This window comes from Ctenocephalides felis, unplaced genomic scaffold (genome assembly GCF_003426905.1).
Source record: "Ctenocephalides felis isolate EL2017-DRISC unplaced genomic scaffold, ASM342690v1 CF-g0.4_SCAFFOLD_01886, whole genome shotgun sequence".
Classification (NCBI taxonomy): Eukaryota; Metazoa; Arthropoda; class Insecta; order Siphonaptera; family Pulicidae; genus Ctenocephalides; species Ctenocephalides felis.
Window position 1 is genome coordinate 75114012 of NW_020538040.1, and position 12858 is coordinate 75126869.

At 31.1% G+C, this 12858-nt stretch overlaps 1 protein-coding gene across 1 annotated transcript in view; it reads right to left on the reverse strand.

Annotated features, from left to right (window-relative positions):
* Positions 1 to 1417: 1417 nt before the first annotated feature.
* Positions 1418 to 12858, reverse strand: part of LOC113375344 (myb-like protein AA) — a 102149-nt gene continuing 90708 nt past the window's right edge. The window contains exons 3-4 of the mRNA XM_026615281.1: positions 2615 to 3004; positions 1418 to 2473 (exon numbers count right to left, since the gene is read on the reverse strand). Of these exons, the coding sequence (XP_026471066.1) occupies positions 1418 to 2473; positions 2615 to 3004 (1446 nt within the window). The remainder of the gene's footprint in view (positions 2474 to 2614; positions 3005 to 12858) is intronic.

Genomic DNA, 12858 nt, shown 5'->3' on the forward strand with positions numbered 1-12858 from the left:
TTCAAACGTGGGCTAGCACCAACTAGTCCCGGGTTCACTGGTTCGATTCCCGCTGCCGCCGAAACCCGACATCAGGCAATATTGATGTCAAATTTCCTCTTGAAGTTATAGATCTCAAATATAGCTTCAAGTAAAAATCGTCTCTCGTGCATATATAGGTATAATAAAAATGTCAGCAAATACGAGTATGTTAATTAGTCATAATTGAATTGGACAACTACTGGGTTGCCATCTATTCAAAAAATAAAAGATTAAGTCAAAACAATTACTGAATGTCCTAAGTGTGACAGATTGTAATTGAAAATGTACAAAAAAATTCTTACCTTTCGGCACTGATTTAAGAGTAATCTTCCAGCAACTTGGTGCCGCATTGTGACGAAAACGTCCCTGCTGTAAATTTGATATTATTACGTAGGTTATGTAATTGGATATGAATTTGTGAACAATGAAGAACATACGTGGATAATAATAACTACCCTTATTTTCTGCAATGTGTTAAAGTTTATAGCAATGACTGCAAGTCTGGATTAGAGTAGGATCTTTTACTACTTTTTCACTCCCGAATGCAACTCTATAGTGTAAGAATATTATATTTAATTTACCATTCGTTTTCTTCCTAGTTCACTTTTCACTCGATTTTTATTTTCAAATAACTGTTATATTAAACTTGTTCTACGTTGCTGCATTTTAGGCATTGACTGTGCTGTGAAAGTATGATAAGTCCTGATTTTTTCAATGAAGTGATATATGTTTCTTTTCCGAACAATTAATCTAATATATAAAAAACAATTAGTTTTTTGAAAATGTTTAATTACGATATTTCGGAACTAGACACGTTCCATCAAAAGAGTCTTTTTACTTGAAATACATAGAAATGTTGCTTGTTTAGCATCCGTATGTGTGAGTGTGTAGATATATGTATATATCCGCACACAATTCTAATTTCAGTGGTAAATTACAGACATTATACAATAGCTATCCTCTGTTGAAATACGGAGATTAAATTAACTTTGCGTACATAGCAGGAATTGATTGATTCTGTTACGTTTCCGGAACAATGTTACATATCGTAAATATGCGGCCGTACTATCCCCCATTCTGTATCAAAGCCATAGACGCTATAATGTGGAATTATTGTTCGCACTTTCAGATTGTTTTATGCAAAAAACATCCCGTAAGGCGAAGTATAGATAATACTTTTTAACACAAAATACTGAAGCAGATTTCAAACTTTCTCCACGTAATTTACCACCATTCTAAACACATGATAATTTCCTGTAAAAAAAACTCAATAAACTTTCATTCCGTTTATTTTGATTGTATAAGAATAGGTATTACAAAAATACATAACAATAATTATGTGATATCATACAAAACATAGTAAATAACAAATCAGTATCTAATAATTCTACTTTTTCTAGTTTTGTATACTCTTCGTTATATACCAATTTTCCCTATATACTTTTTTTTGTTTAAATTCGGTTGGAAGCATCTTTTGTAATATTGGCACTGGGTTTTCTTTATATACTTCTACATTTTTGGTTTCATCACCATCATTATTACCGCTACGGTGACTGGATGATTTTCTGTATTCTCTGTTTTTATCAGATGATTTGCTGGGTTTACTTTTAATTACTTCATCATCGTCATCACCGTAATGTTTTGTAAATTCGCCGCTACTGGATTTACTGTGATGCTTTCTGGAATATTTTCTGTCCTCGTCGTAAGGGTAATGTTTGGAAGGTTTAAAACTGTCATCGCTTGATCTTCCCCGATTATCAGTTTTTTCATAGCTGCTTTTAGAATCATCATCATCGTCATCATCGGAATGGTGCTTTTTGCTATCATCAACTTCTTCTACTTCCTCGTATTTCTTCTTTGGAGATTTTTTCTCTGGAACAACTTCCTCTTCCTCATCTTCATTATTTTTCTTTCTCAGTACAACTTGTACTGGTTTAGATTTTTTAGGATGTTCCAAATAATGGAATCTTACTGCTGGTACAATTTGCTGAGGATTTTGTTTGAATAATTGTGGGCCGCCATATAGCTGAGGTGCAATTTTGTACTGGCCATTCGGGGCTTGATAGACGTGTATAGGGGCAAGATGTGGACCTTGTTGCACTAACGCTTCTGATTTTGGACCCTGCGCCGTGCCTAAATTTACTAGCATCGCTGCTGGGTATTCACTCGGAGGCGACTGCTCATATTGCTCTTCAACAACTTGCTGTTGTGGTTGGAGGTGCGCTTGATTATTACTTTTTTCTGCACAGCTTGTTTGGCTTTCTAGGGCTATTGGCTTTGTTCCATCGATTTTTTGATAAGTTGGGGCGTGATATTGTTGCAAATTATAATAAGCGAGTGGCTTATATGTGGCTGCCGGTAACTGATATTGATATTTGGGTAATTGTCTGATGGGCTGTTGAGTTACGGGTACAACTATAGATGGCAATTGAGAGGTTTGCTGTGAGTAAATCTAAATAAAAAGATATCAAAAGAAAGTTATAAAATGACAAAATTGATAAAAATTACGTAATATTATTTAGATAAATAATATTATGGCAACTATAGGGAAAGAACCATAAATTATAATGTTCATCAGGCTAAATTTTTATACCTGTGGTTTTTGAACTGGTGCATTTGGTGGCACAATATTCAAATAATTCGTCCTCAGCTGATACACGGGTGCGACCGGCTGTCTAGCTCTTAGTTCTGGCTCAAGCCTCATTGATCCTAAGCCTGCCGGCTGCTGCTGCGGCGATGCTGCCGCTTGCTGAAGTTGCTTTGAAGCATAGAATGTCGTTTCGTCCTGATAAGGGTCTGGATGATCGTATGTGAGATGATAAAGTTGACGCTTTGCTTTATTCTGTGCTGTGACTAAATCTGCGACGGTGGATGATGTCTGATGTTCCTCTTCGGACGTCGGTGAAGGTACAGTTGTCGTGGAAGCTGCGGCACTCAAATTCGTGCTTATAAGCAGTGATAGAAGTATAACTGGAACCATCATCTAGAAACAAATTATTTAATTTATTCAATTACTTTTATTGATCGATCTAAGTAAATAGTAATAAGATATATAATATCTTTCTGTCTGAAAGGAAGTTCATGGAGTGATAGCACCGTATATCATTGATTCCCCTCTCTTGATTATTATTTTAGGCAAATATAATTAATAATGAAAATAAGTTAATAAATAAGCAAAATGAAATTAGTACAAATATATAATTGTAATACTACGATGAAATATTTCAGTAATAATAAAAAAAGTAATTATTAACAATACAACTATAACAATTAAAACTTAAAAAGTAGTACAAGAGTAATTAATAATGTTACAGTTCAAATGCTTATCAATTTACGATTACTCCTCTAAGCAATTTATATATGCCCATTAGAGTTTGATTTTTTTCTAATATAGTTGCTAATGTTTACTTAGTTTCACAAGCTGCAAAATAATTTAGTTTCATCTTAGTAATACATATTTTTATAAATAATCGCCAAAATAAAAAAATCAACTTTTTATGATTTTAAAATATTTAAGGGACAAATCAGGCTACATATTTCACATTCTGATTCATTCCACAAAAAAACACTCAAATATGTAGTTGTTATACGATAGTTTATAATTTTGCAAAACATATCGACACTAAACAAAAGTCATCAGTAGTACTGAAAATATTTAATAAATGAAATGGTATGGACAATATTAAGTTTTTGAATTTATACTAGCACATACTATATTTATATCGATCATTATTAACAATACTAATTAATAATCCGCATTATAAGCATTAAATTATCTATTTAACTGGTAATATAATCACTATTTTTATAATTATTAATTTTCCACATGATTAAATATTTGAAGTATTTCACTTTTTGCAATCGATTTGCATTCATTACGGATTACTTTATATTCACTTTTAACTCGATTGAGATTTTTCTCTACATACCTTATTGCAGTTAGTGTTTCGCTTATTGGAATTGAACACAACTGAATGTGCAGATCTGAGCATCTATCGCCTTATATACCTTGACAACTTTCCATTCATAACTTCATAGAGTTACGTGCTTCAATATACCACAAAGAGATATAAAATCAATTGTTTCATTTTTTCCTATTTTTTATCGATATCGATTTTCTGGAGCGTTGTTGTCGTACAATACATTTTCGATTCTGTCAAAGATACTTCCACATATTTTACCTACATACATTACTTTGTGTATCTACTATTTCTTGAGGCTAAATATTTGGCTAAAATATTTATTTCCTTCCAGGAGATATGATTCATACTTTTTGAACTGCAATTATAAAACAAGAAGTACTTGAGTCAGGAGCTGCATGTAAACGCACATCTTACCCAGTTTGATCGTATAAGATCATGTTCTTATATTTTATACGTATATTACTGTGATCAATTCAGTTTTGGATATTGGAAAAGTCAAAACTTCATAAAAAAAGAAAATACGTTCTATAGTCTACTTATTATCCCAAAATGAACAAATAAATAATTATAATCATGGAGTAAAATCAATATTATCAGTATACCGTAAAATTATTATAACAAAATAATGGAATGTCTTTTTCAATGGTTAGCTGAAAATAATCTTTTTAATACAAGTGATGGTTATGATAATTGTGCTGGTACCGCGTATAATTGCGCATTCTCGATAAAATGGTTCCACAAGATCACCCATGAAACAAATAGAAGTAAAAACTAGCTTACGTTAATATGGATAATTTAAACTATATTTATCATATTTCATCTAATTTCACTCACTATTTTTCAAAACTTCAAAATATTTGTTTTTGCTTTGACAAAAAAGATCATTTATAAAAGGATCTAGGATATAAAAGGATTTTCATAACACTTATTAAACTTTTTACACGAGGGTTTTACATCTTGTCATGTTAACATCACAAGTAATAGAAATAAAAAAGTGTAATTATTAAAGTATAAATTAAAAGTAATAATTAATAAAGTATTGCTAATGTGTATTGACTATTCTTCGTCTGAGATTAAAACATTTTTTATCTTTTTAAATATTTTCCACAGAATATTAACATAAGCACAACTACTTGTATCTTGTATCCAAATTTATGAACTTTGAACTACTATCAAAACCACATGTTTAATTCGCACAATGACGAGTAGTCATTCCGCTAATTTATGGCCCTGTCATTTTATAAAATTGAATGAAACAATCTTCGGCAAATCAAAATTTTTAGCTTAAAAAATTTCATATTGCGATTTAAATTGCTAATCCAAATCAATTTACATATAAGAAAATAAAGAAAAACTTTAAATAACAATGGCTAAGAGTTGTGATTGATTCAGAAAAAAAAATAACTTTGAATCCGACTGTGAATCATAGCGCTATTAACTTTGTATTATTTAATTGTTAAAAAAATATTATTTTGAATGACCAAAACAGAAAATTTTGATAATTGAAATGACGTCGTATTAATTTATTTTCAGATAAATTTTTATATATAATCAGAACCAAATTAGGCCCGATTACAGCAGCTAGACGACTCCTGTTGTACATAGTAGGAGAGGCTGGGTACGGTTGTGCCAGAATACGGTAGTAAAAGTCGCCATAGCAGCAAAACTATAGTGATTTTGACATTTGTTTGTTTGTTTTAACATGCTCCCATTATTGCATTTAGTCTGCATCCTACATTAACATGATCTCTAGACCGCATTACTTTTCAAGAGTCAAAAGGAAGTCTCTTTGTTCGATTTCTTTTAATGATAATAGGTGCTTGTATTAAGATAGCTTACTTTGATTGTTATTTTGCTTGAACATTAGTAGTAAATTAATAATCACCAGCAATTATTTTTTGCGCAGATAATTTAGCTCATGTGGCGATTCTGCCGCGCAACAGACCAACCATCTGGCAAGGCCATGTTACGCTCCAACTTCCATACATTATGTTACTGAATCATACTGAACACTGTCAAAATGTCATGTATTTGCTGTGCATTCAGGCGTATTGCACATAAACTGCAACGTCACTTGTATGGTATGAAGCTGGGTCAAAAAGACCATGTCATTTTAGATCGTTTTTTTTATATTTGTGCGATTTCTGGGTTCGGTTTTCGATATGACAACTTTAGAAAAATGACAGACTGCACTACAACCACATGGCTTTTGTCAATATTCATAACAAATTAGTATGGAAAGTTTTTCATAGCAGAGCCTTGCCAGAACATTGGTCTGTTATGCGGCAGAATCGGGCCTTCAATCACAACTATGTGGTTGTGGGTCTTGTACCTTTTTGGTGAATATTAAACAGATAAAGAAAAATAAAACTTAAGTAGGAAAATTAAGTAAGAAAAGAAAAGAGAGAAATTGAATAGAAGAAATAAAATTTCTGATTCAGTTAAATCTGTATAAAAAATTATGTTTTGTTATATATTGTTATATTATATTCATAAGCTTTGTTTAAATGATTATGTTGTGTTGAGCTACATATTTCTCACAATAAAAGTCGTTATAAACCATTTTGTTGTTCATACCTATTGTCTTTGGGTATGGACGGTTGTGACACGCGCCATCTTTTTGGATGATTTGATTATGTGACTAATTCATCGTATTCAAGGACGAAATTTCAGTATTTCCACGTAGAAAAATGTTCAAACTACCATTCCATAAAAAAGTGGTACAACCGTACCCAGTCTCCCCTACTCACAAAACACTAAATAAATATGATTCGGCGGAGTTTTGCATCAAAATATGCTAAATTGTTACGTTGCTGCATATTACTTTGAACTCGTAAACTATAGCGTTTACGTTAGTTGTAATTATGATTCAGTATGAACTTTGATGATTTATAGACTAACCGACTAACAACCGACTGAAGTACAAACAGTAATTTCAACATATTGCAATAATGAATGCACGTTACGTATCTCGATAACACGCTAGTTCAGATATGAATGTTTGATTTCTTATCAAACATATTGCTACCTAATAATATTGAAAACAGCTCTTTCTTGCAATATTTTTTTCCGGCTTTTTATATTAATTAAAAAGACATTTCATTATGCAAAATTTATGATAACGGTTTTGACTGAAAATCGTATTTGAGATTTAAAAAGTCGACAGAATTTTTTTTCATATTAAAACTTCTAGCATATAACGAGAAACCGTATTCGCTTAGAAAAATTTCAATCTAATTCGTCCCAGTAAAAGTGATTTGTACTTATACAGTTTAATTTAAACGGATCATAACATTTAGCAAAATTAAAATTCATACCCTAGTTTGCAAAAATAATTTATCTCACTGCAATTTCAGCATTTTGTAGATACATTAATATGACTGTTATGAGACCAAAAACAGTTAGAAAATTTAACTAATTGAGAGATACTCAAAAGAGTATTTTGAAGGATATTGGAATGGCGTTATTAACTTCATAACAAATAAAATAAATGTATTTGAATATTACCTAATAATTGAATTAAAAATGTCTGAAATTTTTCAATCAGGATTAACTAATTTGAATTGTGTCTAGTTATAGGATTATCAATCTTGATGCATATTGGTAAGAACGTTAAGGTAAACAAATGAGAAACATTTTCTTTCGAAAAAATACGGAAGTTTTATTTTCAAAATTAAACCCGTTAAAAAAAAATCGATAACTTACTGAATTTATCTACCATTCCCGATAACTAGCATGGTAAAGCAGCTATTTTTTTCCATTTCAATAGCTGCAACAAACTTCATTACTAAGCTTTAAATCTTTTCATCTTCTATAACGTGAGATATATTTGGTATTAATAATAATAAGTTACAATATATATAATAGTGACTCATTAGTATTCTGATAAAATCAGGTTATAATTAAGATGTAAACTCGTAACAAACATTAAAGATGATATGACTTTTCTCTTCTTCACGATAAAGTTAAGTCAAAATTGTATAAACTAAATATTTTTTATTTATAGTTCATAATAGTGTAATTTATATATGCTCAAAATTTTCAACAGTAAAAAATGAAAGCGCTACAAATTCTACTTAAAAGCTACATGAAAATATTGGTTGCGAGTGGTGGTACAGTTAGATGAGACGTTAGACTTCTGATGAATATCAGAAAACAGCCATGTTGATTAGTGCTAACTCTAAAAATGTTATTTTACTTGACAAGTACAATTTATGCACCTACGAGTGACGAAGAATGTGCAAAATCCGTTTAATATCAATTCGAGAATAGATCTCGAACCGATTATCGATCCATTGTCTTCATGGCTGGCTGGCGTTGCCGCAAATAATAACCGTAATAATGTATTAGCTATAAAAACAAACCGTTCTGAGCTGCGGTTTTGCCCAAAGCTGGCAAATAGATCATTTTCGAACAAACTCATGCCAAGAAACGAAATTGATTCAAATGCAACACCTAATATAATATTAGAGTTCGGAGCATTCTATCAATTTAAGGTATTTCGAAACGGTACGAGGAATCTGGTTATAGTGACCCAACTAGAAGTTTTATGTTGTCCTAAAATCAGAAACTTTCACAACCACCATTTGGCATTTAAACAACTTGCATGAAATTCTTTTGTTTTGATTTATATTCTTAATTATAACTAGTACAATATTTTCAACATAATTCACTGTAATCACAAATAATTGTTGCAGACCTATCAACTTGGCAAGCTTGACAAAAAAAAATGTGATAAACCAACTTGAGCGATTCAAAAAACATACGATTTGTACTTATAGTGTAAAGTGTCGATTCGCTTTTAGAAGAGTTGAAAATGATTTGAAAAACAGGTCTAAATTTTCGACAAAAATAAAGCTTTGAAAATTATTCCTATGATTTCTGTGATATTATTATAAATCTAGTAAAAAATAAACAACAAATTCAAACTTTAAAAAAAATCTTATTTTTTATCAAAATAACCATTTTTAAGTTCATATGTTTCAAAACCGTTTTTAATTTTCCATAGAGTAAGGTAGAGTAATCGCAAAAAAATCGAAAATGATTTTTTTGCATATTTTTATATTCCAAAGGCTTGTGAACATTTTGGCTTCTGACATCATAAAAAATGGTACTATATCTGTATGTGTATGTTTGGATACAATTTTATTATAATTTAGAATTTGAATGATCGATTGATTAGATTTTTGATGATTCAAAAAATATTAGATTCGTATTGACGGGGTGCTGATTAGATTTTGGTTCAGCTGTTTCGGAGAAATGTGGCAAAAAATGCAAAAAATGCAAAAAATAGTAGTTTTTGATAGAAGGAAGCATCCTATTAGAATAATTCAGAAAACATTAGTTTTTAGCAATAGCAAGCCCAACCGTTTCAAAGATTCGGAGCAAAAGTACAAAAAATAGCAGTGACAAAATGTAGTACATGAGTTTATATAATATTATATATCAGAATAGAAATGAAGAAGTAAACGGCACATATTCAACTATCGCAATAGCGTCTCTGAGCGCAAAGTCACAAAAGCGGCCAATTCTGACGATAGTAGCTCCATTTCCTGGAACATGTTCGGTCGGCGGTTGCTTTTTCTGATTCCGAATGCCTTCGAGAACTGAAACGCAAATCCCTCGCACGATTCGCTTCCGTCGGAAACCATTAGTATTTATTAAATCGATCGACTAGAACAATCGAAAAGTGATTCTTTATACCCTCTGTTTATCTACAGTCGTGTGAAGTCAAGCTAGCACTTTAACTCAATGTTTGAGACAAAAGACTTATTTCGCAAACAGAAGTTTTTCGAAGGCTAGATGACGAAACAGTTGTGAATATGTTGGCACCCAGGACGCATTAACTTTTAGTACGCATGAGCACTAAAAGTTTTCTGACTATAAAGAAATAACCAAAAAAATTTGTCACTGCCGTATCCAACGCACACATTTGAAAAAAATGATCATTATGGCTGAGCTAAACTATCCAATTGTAAGCAAAAACTATTTGATGATAAATATTTATTAGTGTTCAACTCACAGCAAAATAAAGTGATCTATCTGTACACAATTAACAGTTATATTCATTTTTAAAAGTTATATTACTATTAAAATATTATTATTAAAAGTTATATTATTATTAAAAGAATATTCAAACATGAAAACTTACTTTCGACTTTTTAAAAGCATGCGGTCAATGATTATGTTAATGTGAGGCATTGACTGAAAACAGTTCAAACTGACTGGAAACTTGTTCAAACAAACATACTTCATCTTTCTCCCTTTGGACCTTATCTCAAAATCAGTATAGTACCCTGGCGTAACCGTTCCCAGTCCTCCCTACTGCGAATGAATTACTGATATAAAAATGTTTTAGAAACGGGTTATTGAACACCGGTGTAATAGAAAATAGAATATTCTGTCATTAACTTCTATCGGGTTGAATCAGAATGGTAGGTAAATCAAAAACACACTTCCAACTGAACCCCTATAACACCTTCTGTGACCAGAGGGGTTTAACGGAACTCACCAATTTATAAAAAAAATTGTTTATAAAGATACTCATATGCGTGTGCAGTGTGTTTTTATATATATTATTGTCTCTGTGCTTTGTAATGATTTAAGCAGTCTTGTGCGATACGCTTGCTCTTTTCGATCACATCAATATTTTAGATCACCATCAACTTTACATAAGTCCCCTCCGCGTCGCATTCTGAATTAATGCGAAGAAACAGAAGCGAATAAGCTTTGCTGTTTACATTAAGCCTAATAATATAATGTTATTTCGACGGAACATACAAAATCTCAACATTCCGATGTGTATGATCATTCCCTTGTTTCAGGAAGTTGTAAAACAATCAGATGTAATAATTTTTTTTACATTATAATAACATTAAGTATTACAATTATTACTCTTGTATATGTATATGTATATATATATATATATATATATATATATATATATATATATATATATATATATAATTCTTCTGTAATGACGTATGTAATGTAGTGCTATCCACCCCTTTGTAATAATTATAAATAATATAAATTCTATATAACAGTCAATATGAACAACGCAGTTAGCATGACTCATAGACTTGCAACAAAGTATGCAAAGATAAAGTGCACGTGCAAGCCTGTTAACCGTTTCTTCGACGACAAAACCACAAACTGTGTCTCAAATAAATAAGAATGAATCATTCCTAACGAATATTTCTAGAAGGATGGTTACGTCATCATCAGAGATTATAAAAGCCTGAGGATGACGAAACCAGCGTTCATTCCTAATCTAGTTTTCAATCACTTCACATCAGTCTTCACTTCAATATATTAATTGTGTATTAAGTTGTAATCAAGTGTAACCGAATAATGAAGTAAATAAAGTTAATAAACGTCTTCAAATGTTTAATTAAATATTTCCACAGTAATAAAGGCTTAAATGTTAGCAGCAGAAGAACCTAATTATAAATGTTGACATCGTTGGCGTGACGCAACATAATTGTTGGCAACGGCGAATCCACAACATTTGGTACCAGTGTTGGGATCTCTTGGACCCCCCTAAGTGATTTTTAAAAATTTAATTCTTATCTTTGGATGAATGCACGCGACATCAGAATTTATTTTAGAAATATGGCTTTAGTAAAGTATCTTATTTTGATCCCTAAAAATTTGAAAATAGTATGTACCTAAAGTGACCTTAAAATCGACCCGCCCTAATATATATATATATATATATATATATATATATATATATATATATTATATATATATATACCTCTGAATCACTGCTGTCAACACTTTTCTTTTCTTCTTGTTCACTTAATTCAGTTAAATTAAGAATGTTAAAATATTTATACGGTCGAGTATCTACTGATTTCAGCCGATTGACGGCAACGTGCTTCTTTAAAAAAAAGTGTGCAAAAACACGTTGTTCTGCTTATTTTGAGATAATTTTTTGGACTTTCACACCCGCAAACCTATAAGCCACGCTATGCCCTATACAAGTTTTTTATGCTTTTAATTTGAAATATGTACACTTCAAGCAATATCTTACTAATGAGAGTTTGTCCAAACAGTGTGAGATGCTAGATGTTTGTCATATAACTCTATCTTCTGTAATAAAACATTCGTAGCAGTGTTCGCTTGACAGGAGCCTGTTGACATAGCTTGTTATTCCATAATGAGGGGATTATGATAGAAAGTTTAAGAAGTTCTAAGCTGCTGTCATGTGCCAGGCGACGTCACGAAGTACACAGAGCGACATACGTGCATATGCATGAAAACGAGGCAGAGATATTCGTTAATAATTAATAAATTACCCGAGAGAGAAAAGATATGCGACTAGTTTGCATCTATCTATTTGATATTTTTTATAACATTAGGTCATCGCGCCTTAATCAAAATTGCTGGAACTTCCTGTACCAAAAATTAATTCTTTTTAAAAAAGAATTATTTTTTTGTCAAATATCGAAGCGCATAACGCCAAAAACTAATCAGCACGTTCCCTTATTAATAGGAGTCGAATATTTGTTTAAATCATTCAAATTGGTTGATTCGTGTTCTCTCTCTATCGTCGACGATAATTTGTATCCGCATATATACATTCATTTTCTCCAAGGTATGCCAAAATGTTAGGAAACCTTTGAAGCGTAAAGATATATAAAAAAAATTATTTTCAATTTTTTGCAATTACTATGACTAACCCTACGGAAAGTTAATAAAAAGTGGCATAATTACATTTTTATCCGAAATATTTATCACCAACATCATATCAACATGATGTTTTTTAATCATTAGAGATTATGTTCTTGTATTGGTATCTTAATAAAATAAATAAAGTAGTCATCTGATAAATAGGCGGATGGTAAATTATTTATATTGTTTGTAATATGATATATATATATATATATATATATATGTATATATATAC